Below are 18,678 nucleotides of genomic sequence, written 5' to 3' on the forward strand. Positions count from 1 at the left end.
CATGGTGAGGGTGGGGAGCTGACAGTACAGGATCTCCCTGGAGGCCCTGAGAACCTGGAGCTCAAACTCCAAACACTCCTTACGCTCCTACAGATGGCGAGGAGGAAAGTGAGAGAAAACAAGAGAGAGGCCAACCTAAAACAAAATGAATATGAACACTGTCTGTTGAGCATAAGGATTCTACAATGGGACACAGTACACAGTAACACTTTAATTCCCTATTGTTTGAGTGGTGAGGTTACTATGGAGTCATGGGAAAGCTGGTCCTGGACCTGAGCATGACCCCGGCTTCAGATTGTTTAGCTCCGCCCTCAGCTGATCCTGTCTCCGCCTCTCCTGGGCCAGAAACACTCCCAAGAGCTGCAACTCAAAGTCCCTCTGAGAGAGAGAGGTGTAGAAATAGACAGTGTTTCAGTGTGGTTGTTAGAATGGAGTGGCTGCAAATCCAACTTTCCTGGACCCCTCTTTCCAACACTAAAGTTCCTGAAGCTTCAAATCAAATCTTATTTGTTACATGAGCCGAATACAGTGAAATGCTTACTTACAAGCCCCTAACCAACAATGCAGTTAAAAAATATATATATAATAATAAAAAATAAGAATAAGAAATAAAAGTAACAAGTAATTAAAGAGCAGCAGTAAAATAACAATAGCAAGACTATATACAGGGGGGGTACCGGTACAGAGTCAATGTGCAGGGGCACCGGTTAGTCGAGGTAATTGAGGTAATATGTACATGTAGGTAGAATTAATAACGTGACTATGCATAGATGACAACAACAGAGAGTAGCAGCGGTGTAAAAGAGGGGCAATGCAAATATTCTTGGTAGCCATTTGATTAGATGTTCAGGAGTCTTATGGCTTGGGGGTAGAAGCTGTTTAGAAGCCTCTTGGACCTAGACTTGTCGCTCCGGTACCGCTTGCTGTGCGGTAGCAGAGAGAACAGTCTATGACTAGGGTGGCTGGAGTCTTTGACAATTTTTAGGGCCTTCCTCCCTCTTACACCGCCTGGTATAGAGGTCCTGGATGGCAGGAAGCTTTGCCCCAGTGATGTAATGGGCCGTACGCACTATCCTCTGTAGTGCCTTGCGGTTGGAGGCCGAGCAGTTGCCATACCAGGCAGTGATGCAACCAGTCAGGATGCTCTTGATTGTGCAGCTGTAGAACCTGTTGAGGATCTGAGGACCCATGCCAAATATTTTCAGTCTCCTGAGGGGGAATAGGTTTTGTCGAGCCATCTTCACGACTTCTGTGCATGTGCGGGATCCTCTACTTGTTGCACAGTCTCGTAGAGATCAGGCTAGTCTGACATAAATGGTATTTGTTTAATAAAGTTATATCAAAGCTGAAGCAATGTCTGCAAGATCACTTATTGATTCTATATAACATAACCAAATATAATAGCATAGTATAAGGTCACTGTAAGACAGAAAACAATCTAATTTCTTATGAAACTTTAGGATGTTTGTGCAAATGGTCACATTTTTGGCAAAACCTCAATAGCCCACTTCCTCACCCACTAGGCAAAATATGTGCTGTGATTGAAACTTAACACAGGTAGACTATGCGACAAATTGTTTCCACTAACTGCTCTAAAATTCGCTCACTGTCCATAATTCAAAAGAACACTGTATAACTCAAGAAGATCTAAATTTAGGTAAGGAAACATGTGCAGAACGTGATTCGGCTCTTCAGCTCTGGGGAAAACGGATTCAGGCAGGCGGGACGGGGAGGTTAGCTATGGATCCGCAGCTTCAGCCTTTTTAGAAATGGGCTTTGTCCAAGTCATACATGTGGTCATGGCAATTAGCGGTCAGTGCTGGTCAGTATGTGTCCGAGCAGCAGCTCCTGCAGCACACTGATGTCCAGCGACGACAGACCCAACATACGAGCCAACTCTGCCTCCTCTTCCTCACACACAGGGCTTCTCTCCATCCCTGGAGCCTGCTGCCGGCTGCCTCTGTCCTTCCCAAACTCCTCTGAGCAGAAACACACACAAAGCTTTCAAAAAAAAACATAGAACACAGTAAGCATTCTCAACAGCACTTTGAAAAGAGAACACAACTGACTTGAGCCCTATACAGCCACTTACTGGTGAAACGCTGCTATTGCATCAGCTTACAAAAAAAACACTTGCCGAGAACAAAATTGCATATGTACCACCCCTTCGCATGCACATGTGCACACACACAGGAACATACGCACACACACGCAGACACATACAGACCTGTGAGGGCCTCCCAAGAGCCTCCCAAGAGTCCTCCTGACAACAAGAACCACCAACAGCAATAATCTTAGAGCACATCTAATTACATAACTACTACACCCTAGAGTCTAGACACTATGTAACACACTACACGGGCATTGCGCGCACACACACACACACACACACACACACACACACACACACACACACACACACACACACACACACACACACACACACACACACACACACACACACACACACACACACACACGCAATAGAGCTCTTCACAATGAGAGTAACATCTCCTCTCCCAATAAACAAGTGTGTTTATGTGCGGATGTGTGTGTGTGCATCTCTCACCCTGTTGTTGGAACTCTGGGGCAGTTAACTCTCTCTGAGGTTGCCTCTTCTTTCCCTTTAGCCACCCACCTTTACATTTCTGTGGCAAAAAACAACATCCATAAAAAAACGTTGTTGCAGTAGTCCTGGACTTCCTGACAGGCCGCCCCCAGGTGGTGAAGGTAGGAAACAACACCTCCACTTCGCTGATCCTCAACACTGGGGCCCCACAAGGGTGCGTGCTCAGCCCCCTCCTGTACTCCCTGTTCACCAATGACTGCGTTGCCACGCACGCCTCCAACTCAATCACGACACAACAGTAATAGGCCTGATTACCAACAATGACGAGAGCCTACAGAGAGGAGGTGAGAGCCCTGGGAGCGTGGTGCCAGGAAAATAACCTGTCACTCAATGTAGACAAAACAAAGGATCTGATCGTGGAGGGAGCACGCCCCTATGGGACCGCGGTGGAGCAGTTGGAAAGCTTCAATTTCCTCGCCGTACACATCACTGACGATCTGAAATGGTCCACCCACACACACACACACACACCCACAAGGCGCAACAGCACCTCTTCCTGGTACGGCAACTGCACCGCCAGCAACTGTAGGGCTCTCCAGAGGGTGGTGCGGTCTGCCCAACGCATCATTGGGGGCAAACTACCTGCCCTCCAGGACACCTACAGCACCCGATGTCACAGGAAGATCATCAAGGACAACAACCACCCAAGCCACTGCCTGTTCACCCCGCTATCATCCAGAAGGCAAGGTGAGTATAGGTGCATCAAAGCTGGGCCGAGAGACTGAAAAACAGCTTCTATCTCAAGGCCATCAGACTGTTAGATAGCCATCACTAGGTGGCTTCCACCCGGTTACGTATCACTGCACCTTTGAGGCTGCTGCCCCATACACACAGACTTGAATTGCTGTTTGTATTGTTGTGAAGTGTTAGATATTACTGCACTGTTGGAGCTAGGAACACAAGCATTTCGCTACACCCACAATAACATCTGCTAAACATGTGTATGTGACAAATCAAATTTGACCTGATTTGAATTGCAACAGCTTTTGTGAGTATGATTTGCCTGTGTGCATGGAGAAGAGTGTCATTGCTTTCTCTCCACCTTTGGCTCAATCTGTGTATGAGACTCCAGTGGTTCCTGGTCCTCCTCCAGTAGCAGACAGGGGGCAGGGATACCCTCAGGCCCTGGGGAGGGAGGGGAGACAAGGGAGCTCCACACTGGCCTGTAGGTATGACATGTCATTCTCCAGCAGAAGGGGTTGTGGATGTGCTGTTGTGAATATGCAGATAAACAGTTTATGTAGTTCTGTACTTGAGCTGTTGTCTATTGATGTTCTGTATTACGTCATGTTTCATGTTTTGTGTGGACCCCAGGAAGTGTAGCTGCTGCTTTTGCAACAGTTAATGGGGATCCTAATAAAATACCAAATACACAAAATGTTATTCTCATTATCATTATCATAAATATCATGTGTTTGGACATGGGTTTGAAGATGTTTCTACATGGGTTGCTCTTACCATCTGACTGCAGTTCAATCCCTGCCTCGGAGGTGAACTGACCCAGGTAGGACACACGTAGGACACGCATACAATTCTGAGAAGCAAAAGAAAATAACATGCAGTGCATTAAACGGTTCTCAGAACTGACACAACTAAGCTCCGTATTTTGACTGTCAACACATTAATAAATAATCTGCTAAATAAAATAACATCATCACTCGAATGCCTTACGCTGTGTTAAAACGTGCTGAGTAACTGAGATCCACAAATGATCCCAAAAAAAGTTGGCACTCACTCCCCGACTCACCTATACTGACAGTCCACATTCTGGACGGACAACGTGACAGGTGCCCGCCCCATTGATGAAGGCGACACGTGGAGGTGTTCCCGGAATCACCTGCGAGCCCAGCGCCAGGTGCAATGTCGCGGCGGCCGAGGTGGGCACCGGGACGAAAGCGAACCCGTGGTAGAAGATATGAGAGACCTCGGTGATTGTCGCCGGGCTCAGCATCAACTCAAAGTTCGGACATTGGCAATTCCCTGCGAATAAGGAGACAGCCACATGATGAAGTAGCCAGGAAGAGCAATCGAGAATGGAGCTATGTAAACCTCAGTGGAATGTTTACATAGGGAGAATCTGTGGACATGTTTTTACAGTGTAATTCTTATGGCATGGTGTGACTAACACATTTACATTTTATGCGTACATGAACGTATGATGTATAGTTCTTATCGATGCATGTAGGCTATGGCACATAAATCATGTCATGAAAATATATAAAGACGTCATCCTATCAATCTATTCTCTGCGCGACTATATTTCGACGGTATATTGGTGATGCCTGAAAGAGAAAGCTCGGGAAATGTAGACTTCCTGTATCAGTAGCCAATCATATTAAGAGAAGATGAAGGCGTCACTAAAAAAAACGTCCAATCATAACACGTAAAGTGGGTGTTTATTATGTTGTGACAGCTGGAAGAGTTCTCTCCTCGCTATAAGTGGAGTTTGATCACATATGCGCTTATGGCACCGAACTGTAAAAAGTGAAAGGGATGAATGAGAGGAGACCCTGAACAACTTAATCGGGACATTTCTAGTAGCTTCTTGTCGACTAGATGAAACACAGATCGAGTCTGTGACTGCAAAGGTGAGAGAATAACGCTGACATGTTTGTTTTGGACAATCTGTACTGTCCGTAGGAAGAACTGCCAGTTGACTGTCATATCACAATTTAGCATTGATTAAAGAATAGCTAGTCATTTTTAAAGCGACAGGCGCGTGTTTCGCATTATATTTTAAACTGGTCACCAACTTTTTTTTTTAAATGTAGTCTAAAACAATGAGTCACCTGACAGTCCATTTGCTTATACTTTCCACCGGTCAAATCAAAGTCATTGGCTTGGGGAAATCCCCTGCATTGCAGCAGAACACGTCATGGTGCCTCCATCTCTTGCATGCCAACCTGTCACCCTGTTCATAATAGTGGTAGTAGCTTCTTATTTTGGTGCCTAAAGTCGAACTGGTTTAGGCTCTAGATTTGTTAGTTTGGGATAAAAGAACTTGGACCATATTTGGGGGTCAAGAAAAGCACTGAAAGTGACACAGCGGCAAGTTTGGTCGAAAGACACATTTTAAAACTTTGTCCAGAAGGGAAGCTATGGGCTCCCTTTGGCAGTGAGAGTTGAGTGATTGGAGCAGAAGAGGATTGTGCCATGCAGCTGTTGTGTCCTCACTCTCTCTGCCCCCTGGCCGTACTCTGCTGTAGCTACTGTAGCTGTGTCAACAAACACGTGCTTCCATTCCACGCAGCTGGTGTGACCCTCATGCATGGGCTATCCTTCCATGATTGAATACTGACATTTTTTTTAATGATTCTAAAAAGCTCTGTCTATAAAGGTTAAAACTAATTTAGCCATTCAGTGGTAAATTGATTTATCTTTCTCTGTCTTTCAGGCATGGAACCATCACCCGCTAACACCCCAACCACCCCGAAACCTGCCCCTTCCTCCCCGCCACCCTCCTCTCTTTCCCCACCTACCCCTAAATCTACCCCGGGCACTAGACCCACTGTGACCCTGCCTAAATCGCCCCCGACCTCTCCGGTCTCACCTTCCAGACCTTTTTGTCCTGGCCCCCCTCTCTCTCCCCCCGCGTCCTCCCTCTCTAACCCTCCTGCCTCCCCCCTGCGGCAGCCAGTCAGACCTGTCTCCCAGGCGGGACGATCCCAGCTCAATGCAGCCAGCAGGGCTACGGATGAGAGGAGGGGGGCTGGTGCTGCTGGAGATACCCCGGGAATGCACCCTACTACCCCTCTACGACAGGCTTCAATAGCTGAGCCAGGTGAGTACAGTCAAAGACACACACACATTGACCACAGAGCTCTGGACCCCTGCTAAAGGCTTTGTAACCCAACACAATCACTCCAACCCTAATACTAAGTGCAATCAAGGACATCCCCCATCGTGCACAAAAGTTCACACAACAATAAAAAATCATACCACATCCCTAATCTAACCACTTTGCTTTGTCTGTTTGCCTATTATGTTAAGGCTTTTGGGGTAGGGGACACGGCTCTAATGGTGACTCTGTATTTCCCTTTCTGCCTCATCCTCTCCGCCCCACCCTTACCCACCAATCAGAGCCTCTCCCTCTGTGGCACGTGGCCTATCTCCATGACAACAGCAGACGTTGACCAGATCATGTAAAGTAGTCAGTCCGGGATTGCTGTGTAAGGCAGAAAAACATCTCTCCTACCACCCCTATCCTCCTATCCATCTACTTCTCGCCAAGCTATTCTGGTACTACTGGGAAAAGCCTGAATGGAAAGATAATTCCTTTCTCAATGCTTGGTATGGCTGCTTCAGGTGTACTATATCTCTGATACAACACATAAGGTACAGAATTTGCCAAGCAGGGTAGACCAAGTTTCACATTTTTATGTCACACGCACAAGTACAGTGAAATTACTTTCTTGCAAGCTCAAAACCCAACAATGCAGTTTTCAATGTAATACTAAAAATAACATGAGGTAGAACAAAAACACACAAGAAATAAAAGTATGAAGAATACGAGAAAGTAAGAAGCGATTTACAGGGTCCGTTCCAATAATCAAATCAATCAATCAAATGTATTTATAAAGCCCTTCTTACATCAGCTGATGTCACAAAGTGCTGTACAAAAACCCAGCATAAATCCCCAAACAGCAAGCAATGCAGGTGTAGAAGCACGGTGGCTAGGAAAAACTCCCTAGAAAGGCCAGAACCTGGGAAGAAACCTAGAGAGGAACCAGGCTATGAGGAGTGGCCAGTCCTCTTCTGGAAGTGCCAGGTGGAGATTATAACAGAACATGGCCAAGATGTTCAAATGTTCATAGATGACCAGCAGGGTCAAATAATAATAGTCACAGTGGTTGTTGAGGGTGCAACAGGTCAGCACCTCAGGAGTAAATGTCAGTTGGCTTTTCATAGCCGATCATTCAGAGTATCTCTACCGCTCCTGCTGTCTCTAGAGAGTTGAAAGCAGCAGGTCTGGGACAGGTAGCACGTCCGGTGAACAGGTCAGGGTTCCATAGGCAGAACAGTTGAAACTGGAGCAGCAGCACGGCCAGGTGGACTGGGGACAGCAAGGAGTCATCAGGCCAGGTAGTCCTGAGGCATGGTCCTAGGGCTCAGGTCCTCCGAGAGAGAATTATCAAGAGCATACTTACATTAACACCAGATAAGACAGGAGAAATACTCCAGATATAACAGACTGACCCTAGCCCCCCCGACACAAACTACTGCAGCATAAATACTGGAGGCTGAGACAGGAGGGGTCGGGAGACACTATGGCCCCGTCTGACGATACCCCCGAGCCAAACAGGCAGGATATAACCCCACCCACTTTGCCAAAGCACAGCCCCCACACCACTAGAGGGATATCTTCAACCACCAACTTACCATCCTGAGACCAGGCCGAGTATAGCCCACAAAGATCTCTGCCACGGCACAACCCAAGGGGGGGCGCCAACCTGGACAGGAAGATCACGTCAGTGACTCAACCCACTCAAGTGACGCACCCCTCCTAGGGACGGCATGGTAGAGCACCAGTAAGCCAGTGACAGTGACAGTAAGCCAGCCCCTGTAACAGGGTTAGAGGCAGAGAATCCCAGTGGAGAGAGGGGAACCGGCCAGGCAGAGACAGCAAGGGCGTTTCGTTGCTCCAGTGCCTTTCCGTTCACCTTCACACTCCTGGGCCAGACTACACTCAATCATAGGACCTACTGAAGAGATAAGTCTTCAATAAAGACTTAAAGGTTGAGACCGAGTCTGCGTCTCTCACATGGGTAGGCAGACCATTCCATAAAAATGGAGCTCTATAGGAGAAAGCCCTGCCTCCAGCTGTTTGCTTAGAAATTCTAGGGACAGTAAGGAGGCCTGCGTCTTGTGACCGTAGCGTACGTGTAGGTATGTACGGCAGGACCAAATCGGAAAGATTAGTAGGAGCAAGCCCATGTAAAACTTTGAAATCAGCCCTTGCCTTAACAGGAAGCCAGTGTAGAGAGGCTAGCACTGGAGTAATATGATCACATTTTTTGGTTCTAGTCAGTGCTAAATACGGCTGCTAGAATCCTAACTGAAGTTTATTTAGTGCTTTATCCGGGTATCCGGAAAGTAGAGTATTGCAGTAGTCTAACCTAGAAGTGACAAAAGCATGGATACATTTTTCTGCATCATCTTTGGACAGAAATGCTATGCGGCACATGTTTCTGTGTGTATCAATGCTGCCGGTCACCATGTAATATCCCCTTTGGCAGTAACCTTCCTAAGAAATGAATACATCAATCAGATGACTGTTGTCCCTATGTAGAGGAGCCAGAGGAGGAGCTGAGTGTGGAGGAGCTGGAGGAGAGCGCCAAGTCTGGAGACGCCAAAGCCCAGTCTAGGGTGAGTACTAACCCCTCCTAGCCATCTCCCATGGTCCACCCTGGTTTGACCACCATAGCAAACTTGAAAAGTCCTACCATAGAATCAAATATTAGAACTCAGAATTGAATAAGATCTCTGAGTCCTATATATGAGCTTCATGCGTCTGACAAGAATGAGCACATATTTGACATGATATGCTGTATCTGTGTGTAGGTGGGCCGTTACTACTTGGCCCTGGCCGAGGAGCGAGATGAGGAGCTGAACAACTGTACAGCGGTGAGCTGGCTGGTAGAGGCCACCAAACAGGGTCGCAAGGACGCCGTCAAGATGCTACAGCACTGCCTAGCAACCAGGAAAGGTGAGGGGGCGCGGCCTTATCCACTGCACAGGAAGTATATACAGTTGCAGTCGGAAGTTTACATACACTTAGGTTGGAGTCATTAAAACAAGTTTTTCAACCACTCCACACATTTCTTGTTAACAAACTATAGTTTTGGCAAGTCGTTTAGGACATCTACTTTGTGCATAACACAAGTCATTTTTCCAAAAACTGTTTACAGACAGATTATTTCACATATAATTCACTGTTTCACAATTCCAGTGGGTCAGAATTTTACATACACTAAGTTGACTGTGCCTTTAAACAGCTTGGGAAAAACAGTAAAACGAGTCCTATATCGACATAACCTGAAAGGCCGCTCAGCAAAGAAGAAGCCACTGCTCCAAAACCACCATAAAAAAGCCAGACTATGGTTTGCAACTGCACATGGGGACAAAGATTGTGCTTTATGGAGAAATGTCCTCTGGTCTGATGAAACAAAAATAGAACTGTTTGGCCATAATGACCATCGTTATGTTTGGATGAAAAAGGGGGAGGCTTGCAGCTGAAGAGCACCATCCCAACCGTGAAGCACGGGAGTGGCAGCATCATGTTGTAGGGGTGCTTTGCTGCAGGAGCAACTGGTGCACTTCACAAAAAAGGTGGCATCATGAGGAAAGAAAATGATGTGGATATATTGAAGCAACATCTCAAGACATCAGTCAGGAAGTTAAAGCTTGGTTGCAAATGGGTCTTCCAAATGGACAATGACCCCAAGCATACTTCCAAAGTTGTGGCAAAATGGCTTAAGGACAACAAATTCAAGGTATTGGAGTGGCCATCACAAAGCTCTGACCTCAATCCCATAGACAATTTGTGGGCAGAACTGAAAAAGCGTGTGCGAGCAAGGAGGCCTACAAACCTGACTCAGTTACACCAGCTCTGTCAGGAGGAATGGGCCAAAATTCACCCAACTTATTGTGGGAAGCTTGTGGAAGGCTACCCAAGTTAAGCAATTTAAAGGCAATGCTAGCAAATACTAATTGAGTGTATGTAAACTTCTGACCCACTGGGAATGTGATGAAAGAAATAAAAGCTGAAATAAATCATTCTCTCTACTATTATTCTGACATTTCACATTCTTACAATAAAGTGGTGATCCTAACTTACCTAAGACAGGGAATTTTTACTCTGATTAAATGTCAGGAATTGTGAAAAACTGAGTTTAAATGTATTTGGCTGGCTAAGGTGTATGTAAACATCTGACTTCAACTGTGTGTGTATATATGGAGAGATCCAGAGCAATTCAATAGAATCTTCTTTGAATTGGGACTGAAAAAGTACAGCGTGCAGTTAAATGGAGGATGCCGTTAAATGATATGCACTTATCAGGAGTCAACTGTCATTGGGATTGTGGAACCAGTTGAACTGATTGGTTGTTCTCAGTGCATGGTGTTCATTATGAGGCGTCAAGGTTGTGTTTTGTCACCATTAGGCATCACGTCGGAGAACTTTGAGGAGGTGAAGAAGCTGTGTACGGAGACGAGGTTTGAGAGAGGAGTGAGGAGGGCTGCCCTGGTCATGTACTGGAAGCTCAACCCAGAGAAGAAGAGAAGGGTGGCGGTGTCTGAGCTGCTGGAGAACGTGGAACATGTCAATACAGAACCAGGTACAGGGAACAGTCTCACACACACACACACACACACACACACAAACACTCTCATACATTACATAGATGGCCACACAACAGTCACACAATAATGTAATATTATATGTTCATGAACACCGAAGAGACCTGAGAGGCCTAGTTGTTATTTAGCTAGTTTCTAAACTGTGTGTTCCTCTGTAATTCCTCCACACCAAGGTGACGCTGCCTCCCAGAGCCCCATATCCAGCTCCACGCAGAAACAGAGGAGAGTTCTGGAGAGTCTCGTCACCAGCAAAGGTCAGTGTATGTTTATGTAAAATAGAATCAAATGGAAAGGCATTGTAACAGTGAGTTAAGACTACCTCCCTCTTTCTCTGTGTCTCTGCAGTCAGTTGTTATGACGTGGGTCTGGATGACTTTGTAGATATCACTAAGAAGTACGCTCAGGGCATCCCACCTAGTCCCACTATGGCTGGGGCCGGAGGTGACGATGACGATGATGACGACGTTGTGAAGAACCCAGATGACTTGCCCCTTCATCAGAAGGTATCCACCTTTTTTCTCTCTCTGGGAACGTGTGTGTTCATGACATTTTCACACATTCACAATTTTATATTTGTTTTTATCTTGCTCATGGATTTACGCTCTCTCAAATTCAAATTGCTTTATTGGCATGACAAACATTGAGTAAATATTTCCAAACCAGCAATGTTACAACTGCATTTAGTCATATACACAAAGGCCAGTTTATTAGGTACACCCATCTAGTACCGGTTCGGACCCCCCTTTGCCTCCAGAACAGCCTGAATTCTTCGGGGCATGGATTCTACAAGGTGTCGGTATCAAGGGACCTAACGTGTGCCAGGAAAACATTCCCCACACCATTACACCACCGCCAACAGCCTGTACCGTTGACACCAGGCAGGATGGGGCCATGGACTCATGGGGCTTATGCCAAATCCTGACTCTGCCGTCAGAATGACGCAACAAGAATCAGGATTCGTTGGACCACGCAATGTTTCTCCACTCCGCAATTGTCCAGTGTTGGTGATCGCGTGCCCACTTGAGCCGCTTCTTCTTGTTTTTAGCTGATAGGAGTGGAACCCGGTGTGGTCGTCTGCTGCAATAACCCATCCTTGACGAGGACCGACGAGTTGTGCGTTCCCGAGATGCAGTTCTGCACAACACTGTTGTACTGTGCCGTTATCTGCCTGTTTGTGGCCCGCCTGTTAGCTTGCGCGATTCTTGCCATTCTCCTTCGATCCCTCTCATCAACGAGCTGTTTTCCCCGCCGACTGGATGTTTTTTGGTTGTTGCACCATTCTCTGTAAACCCTAGACACGGTTGTGAGTGAAAAGCCCAGGAGGCCGGCCGTTTCTGAGATACTGGAACTGGCGCGCCTGGCTCTGACGCTCATACCGCGCTCAGTCGCTTAGGTTACTCGTTTTGCCCATTCTAACATTCAATCTAACAGTAACTGAATTCCTTGATGACTGTCTGCCAGCTTTCTATAGCAAGCCACCGCCATGTGACTCACTGTCTGTAGGAGCGAACTGTTTTTTTGTGAACTGGGTGGTGTACCTAATAAACTGGCCACTGAGTGTACATTGGAATAATGTGTAATTTCTCTCGCATCCTTTCTCCCCCCCTCCTCTCTTCCCCTAGGTGTTGAAGTTTCCCTTACACGCCCTGTTGGAGATCAAGGAGCACCTGATAGACTGGGCATCCCGGGCGGGCATGCAGTGGCTCAGCGCCCTCATCCCCACTCACCACGTCAATGCCCTCGTCTTCTTCTTCATCATCAGCAACCTCACCATCGACTTCTTCATCTTCCTCATCCCCCTACTCGTCTTCTACCTCTCCTTCTTCTCCATGGTCATCTGCACACTGCGCGTCTTCCAGGTAGGATTCACTTCACAGAGGAACTGAAAGAGGATAACCGATGTAATTACATTATCCTGTAATAAACTAGCAAGAACACTCATTTAGGGAGTGCTTACCACCTAACATTTGGTATTTTCTTGGAAAACCGAATGAAAATGGTTGGTACTATGTAACTATAGTTACTATGTTAAAGTTATTCCATGACAGTTAGCTATAGAATAATGTCTGTTCAGGATGTCAGCTGTTGGTGTTGTTCCTCCAGAACTCCAAGGCGTGGGAGAACTTCCGGGCTCTGACAGACCTGCTGTCTCGCTTCGAGCCGGGCCTGGACCTGGAACAAGCTGAGACTAACTTTGTCTGGACCCACCTGGAGCCCTACCTCTACTTCCTCCTGTCGGTGGTCTTCGTGGTCTTCTCCTTCCCCGTGGCTGACAAGGCCTGGATCCCCTGCTCCGAACTGGCCGCTGTGGCTCTGTTCTTCACCGTCACCTCATTCCTCAGCCTCCATGCCTCCGCTGAGCTCTTTGCCCGCCGCGCCTTGCTCACAGAGGTGTTATCGGGGGTCTGTGCCCTTACACAACTATTACCGGAGAGCGTCTGGTTCCTGCGGGTGTTAGGCACAACGTTTGTGACGGTGCCGCTAGGGGAGATGGTGGCTCTGAACGTGGGCGTGCCCTGTCTTCTCTACGGGCACCTGTTCTACCTGCTGTTCCGCATGGCCCAGCTGAGGGGCTTCAGGGGCACTTACCTCTGCCTCGTACCCTACATGGTCTGCTTCGTCTGGTGTGAGTTGTGCCTGGCCCTGCTCCACTCCTCCTCCACCATAGGTCTGATTCGGACCTGCGTGGGCTACCTCCTCTTCCTGTTCGCCCTGCCTGTTCTCACCTTGGGCTTGGCGGCCATGTTGCTCTTCCAGGTCCTCCAGTGGTTCATGGCTCTGGAGATCACCAAGATGCTGGTGACTCTGACCGTGTGCGCGGTCCCGGTGGTGTTGCGGTTGTGGACGCGGTTCAGCCTGAACCCGCTGGTGGTGGCGAGGTCTCTGTCGCGGAGCAGCATAGTCAAGCTCATCCTGGTGTGGTTGAGTGCTGTGGTGCTGTTCTGCTGGATGTATGTCTACCGCTCCGAGGGCATGAAGGTAATCACAATAACTAGTTCACTACATTATGCTACATTATGCCAAAAGCGCTAATTAAAACAAAATAAAGGTAGTAACATAATACAAAATAACCGAATGACAGAACAAGATCAAATTGCAGTCAGCAGAGTACTATTTACAGTATTAAAATGTAACTAAATAAAGGATTCCCTGAATGTATGAAAAGTGTTCAATGGAATACATGAACTGTATAATAAACAACGTCAAAATGTAAGTTTAACCAAGTGTCTTGAACAGGTGTATAACTCCACCCTCACGTGGCCGGAGTACAGTAACCTGTGTGGGCCGAAAGCCTGGAAGGAATACAACATGGCCCAAACCCAGATCCTGTGTTCTCACCTGGAGGGCCACCGGGTCACCTGGACAGGACGCTTCAAATATGTCCGCGTCACCGACATTGAGAACGGAGCCCAGTCTGTCATTGGCCTACTCCCTGTGTTTGTAGGGGACTGGATGAGATGTCTCTACGGTGAGGCCTATCCACTCTGTGACAACCCCTCCACCCCCACTGCCCCTCCCCAGCCCCTACCCGCACCCCAACCCCCCCCAGAAGACCCCTTATGCAAACTGAAAAAGCTGGCGAAGCACGAGTGCCACGTGAAGCGCTTCGACCGCTACAAGTTCGAGGTGACCTTGGGCATGCCCCTGGAGAGGAAGAGTAAGAATGGGACCGTCGTAGAGGACGAAGACGCCACCAAGGACATCGTCCTGAGGGCCAGTAATGAGTTTGGCCCTGTGCTGCTGCACCTGAGCGCTGGGAGCCTGGTAGAGTTCAGTACGGTTCTGGAGGGACGCCTGGGCTCTAAGTGGCCTGTGTTTGAGCTGAAGGCCATCCACTGTCTGACGTGTGCAGACGCCCGCGTGCCCAGCGGCAGGCAGTATAAGATAGAACACGACTGGAGGCGCTCGGCCCAGGGGGCTCTGCAGTTTGGGTTCGACTTCTTCTTTAACCCCTTCCTCACTGCACAGCTGGAGCAGGACGCTGAGACACAGGTGAGGGGTAGTGGCGGATGAGTGTAGCTGAAGAGTAATGGATCAATATAGAGAAGTGAATAAGTGTACACTATGTGGAGTCAATAAGTGTACACTAGAAGACGTGATTTCACTAAGGATTGTAAGTAATGCCTTATGTCGACCACTGTTAGGAGTGGCTGTGTGTACACTATGGGGAGGAAGTAAGTACACTGGGAGAACTGAATGTACACACAGTAGTTTTGTCAGTAAGACATGCATTATGTCTACCTACAGTAAGGGCTCTATTCAGTCCGCATCGCGCAAGTTCAGCTTTCCGGCGTGATTGAAATTTTAAAGGCAATGTTCCCGCTTTAGCGGAGACTGCATTCACGGTAGACGCTGCATATGTCGGCTCAATCGGAAATTACCATTAAAATTCTATTGCAGAATCTGTAATGATTCAGCGTTGCATATTGAATAGAGCCCAAATCTATGGTTCTGCATGATGTTTTCCACTTTACTGTAGCTCCAGTACTGGGATTGAACTGCTTGTAGTGATGTGACTGTGTTCTTTACACCCTACCGTAGTAAAGCCAGCATAGACACATAGCAGTATTGTGTGTATTGTTAAACAAGGCGTAAGTGTTTGTTTGTAGTGTATGAGTGTTTTCATAGCTGCTGAGCCAAAAAGTGTGCGAGGATAATATAATGGAGAATCTAAACTAAACCACTTAATTACAAAGGAGGGAGACAGTTTACACAGACTTTACACTTTCATACATGCAACCACACACACAAATAGACACACGGCCTCAAACTCTTAATTCATGGACAAGTGTTTTTAGTCCGTCAACATTTCAGAGGAAGTGTGTGGGATAATACCAATCAACAATGTGATCACTAAGTTTATTAACCTTTTGCATGCTGTTCAACCATATAGGCCTACTGTTTGCACCCTTGCATACTGTAGATAAGGGGTCTCCATTTACATTCAGCTGTGGGCCGATTTCTTGAGTGGATGGTTGTGGGGTCGGAGCGTAGTTATAAATCATTTGTAGACTGTAAATTGACCACAATTTAAATTAAATTGACCACAACGGGTTTTTTTTACATGACTTTTGTTCTTTTTACAATTTGAGGCCTTATTTCAGTTTAATTATTTAGTTACTACTGTATTCTTATTTAGTTACTACTGTATTCTTATTTAGTTACTACTGTATTCTGTATTCTACAGTTATTGAATCGTTTTTTTTTTGTTATCTTCGAACGTAATTTTCATCATGTCGGAGAAACAAATGGACTTAAACTGTTCCGGTTGTCTCCTTTGAAATATTATGCTTTAATCGTTATTGTGTGTCTTTTTCATACCCTTCTTGTTGTGACACCACACACCATTAGTTCACATGTATCAAAGTGCACTTATGTCTGCCTTGTTGTCCCTCACCCGCCTCTACCTCCTTCCCTCCCCCTGCTGTGCAGGGGTTTGGATCTGCTCTGATCCCACAGTTCCAGTCTGCAGGCCTCTAATGATGATGTCACTGTGTAGGTTGTGATGTCACTACTGTAACCCTCTACGCTACTGTGACTAATAAACCAATCATGGAAATCTCTGCTTCCTGAAAGGTTATTGCAATCTCACACTCCCTCTCTCTTTCACTCGCACGCACACACACACACACACAGAGAGTTCGTATACCTTAATGAGCATGATCTTGTCGTTTTAGTCTGGATCTTTACTCTCTCCAGGGCTATGGACAGCTTGTCCAGCAGAAGAGGTCACACACACAAGGTGCTGATTCTGCTTCATTAGTGTATGTAATGACAGTGTATTAACACTAGGTGTTCCCCAGGCTACAGCACAGAGATTTGTTTTAGTGATGTATTTCAAATCTATTGAGCCATATGAAGACTGTTGGATCTACAAAGTACACAGACAGCAGTTAATACTTTAAGCACTATACATGAATGAAAACCGATTTTGAATAGTGATCATATTAGAATTGATTTATCTGCAGTGACAGACGTTTAATAGACACACCACAGCCTAACCCTAACCCATAGGATGCAAATTTTGTTGAAATCTTTATTCAGGGAAAAAAAACATATTAACATATTTATAATTGTTCATTTGACTTTTTCTTCTTCTTGAAAATACGTGAACAAAAAGATGTGAATCAATGCCAGGGCAGCAGGACATGGAATCAAACACAAGTGACGGGTGTTTCCAAAAATATAGAAATAAATGAAATTGCTGGAGAGAAGAGTGCAATAATCTCTCTCACATTGTCATGGACACCATCATCATTACAGATGACTGGTTTGTTTCTTATCAATATGTCGCAGAGCCAATTAGCCCCTTTTAAGGTCTAGATAACAACGCTGATAAAACATTCCCAATTCCTCCGGTTCAGTTTCTTGAATTTTTAACTGATTTAAGTTCGGCTTCATTTCAAATGTACACCGTAAAAACCGAACACTGTTAAACATGCTTTTTGTGTCTTGTAAACACAAACAAAAGGAGAGCTCATTGTTGTCGTCTATGGTAACTAGTGCTGTGTAGAGGCAGAGCTCCAGAAGCCTTTTTACAGCCTGTTTATGGTTAGAAAGGCAGCCAGTAAATGTATATAAACACATCATTTTTGTTCATCATGCAGCATATTTTTTTGCTTGATTGTTGGACTTTGTTTTTGCTTCATTAATTGTGTTTCATTGCAAAGTAGCACACGACACAGGCAAGATCCCCAGCAGTGTCCACAATCAACAGAAACGTAAGGAGTAAATGTCACCAAGCTGTGACAGACAGCCTAGTGGAACCCAAGTCCAACTGTGACATGTCACTGTTATACGTATACCAATAACTGTCATTGTCATCACCATCAATATTACCATCAACATCATTAACGAGAATTTACAAAAATATGTGAATTGGTGATTTTAACTGGAAAAACTATAATAAAACTTGAAACATCCAGCAAACTTTCCGTTTCCACGATAGTCACCACCAGGAACCACAAAGGTTTTTTTACACCGACGTCAAGGATCAAATCAGTCCGTCAGACTGTACACTCTTAAAAACACTCTAGAACCTAAAATGGTTCTTTGGCTGTCCCCATTGGAGAACCCTTTGAATAACCTTTTTTTGGTTCCAGGTATAGCCATTTTAGCTTTCATGCAGAACCCTTTCCACAGAGGGTTCTACGTGAAACCCAAAAGGATTCTACGCTGAACCAAAAAAGAGACACTGGGGACAGCTGAAAAATCCTTTTGGAACCCTTTCTTCTAAGAGTGTAGGAGAGGGGGTTGGACTGAGCACAAACATGTACAGAAACAGAGGGAGAGAAGAGGAGGAGGAAGAAGAGGATGAGGCAGATGAACAGAAAAAGACAGACACATGTAAAAGCTCCTCCTGCCAAGAGGTCAATCCCTCGGAATGAAAAAACGACCAATAGCGAAACAAACACAATCAGATCAGCCACAATCCAGAGGTCAACAGTCAACACATCCATGATTAAGACTAAGAGAAACCATAAACCAACATCATTCTCATTGGGTAATTCAGCTCCCCCTGTTTGGCCCTAGGGCAAGGCGGGTCCATCCAGTATTTCGGGGGGGGGGGGGTGGCTTCAAACACTTCATTGGTTGGAAGTGTGGAAGGCAGGGAGTGAGCACTCTGGAGTGTGTCTCCACAGTATTGCCCTGTCGTCTGGAGAGAGTGTGTGTGTGTGTGTGTATGTGTG

The 18,678-nt window shown here is 46.3% G+C and overlaps 1 protein-coding gene across 2 annotated transcripts; it reads left to right on the forward strand.

The window, feature by feature from the left end:
• Nucleotides 1-5,025: 5,025 nt before the first annotated feature.
• On the forward strand, nucleotides 5,026-16,547 carry LOC120048181 (wolframin-like). 2 transcript variants are annotated; one of them, XM_038993941.1, is made up of 10 exons: nucleotides 5,026-5,217; nucleotides 6,024-6,410; nucleotides 8,919-8,995; nucleotides 9,191-9,335; nucleotides 10,792-10,965; nucleotides 11,161-11,241; nucleotides 11,333-11,490; nucleotides 12,610-12,846; nucleotides 13,091-13,966; nucleotides 14,225-16,547. In XM_038993941.1, the coding sequence occupies exons 2-10, from the start codon at nucleotides 6,026-6,028 to the stop codon at nucleotides 14,999-15,001; spliced, it is 2,910 nt and encodes a 969-aa protein (XP_038849869.1). In that variant the 5' UTR covers nucleotides 5,026-5,217; nucleotides 6,024-6,025; the 3' UTR covers nucleotides 15,002-16,547. The 2 variants fall into 2 exon arrangements, with proteins under 2 accessions (XP_038849869.1, XP_038849870.1); XM_038993942.1 differs by lacking the exon at nucleotides 5,026-5,217 and adding an exon at nucleotides 6,710-6,919 and having other exon boundaries at nucleotides 6,293-6,410.
• The last annotated feature ends 2,131 nt before the right edge of the window (nucleotides 16,548-18,678 follow it).

The sequence above is a fragment of the Salvelinus namaycush genome, chromosome 5 (genome assembly GCF_016432855.1).
Source record: "Salvelinus namaycush isolate Seneca chromosome 5, SaNama_1.0, whole genome shotgun sequence".
NCBI classification, from domain to species: domain Eukaryota; kingdom Metazoa; phylum Chordata; class Actinopteri; order Salmoniformes; family Salmonidae; genus Salvelinus; species Salvelinus namaycush.

Excerpts from the sequence above, each read along its gene's own strand:
- LOC120048181 (XM_038993941.1), top strand. The coding sequence starts at position 6,026 with ATGGAACCATCACCCGCTAACACCCCAACCACCCCGAAACCTGCCCCT. Across the intron at positions 8,996-9,190 it reads ACGCCAAAGCCCAGTCTAGG|GTGGGCCGTTACTACTTGGC; the intron begins GTGAGTACTAAC and ends ATCTGTGTGTAG. Across the intron at positions 11,491-12,609 it reads ACTTGCCCCTTCATCAGAAG|GTGTTGAAGTTTCCCTTACA; the intron begins GTATCCACCTTT and ends CTCTTCCCCTAG.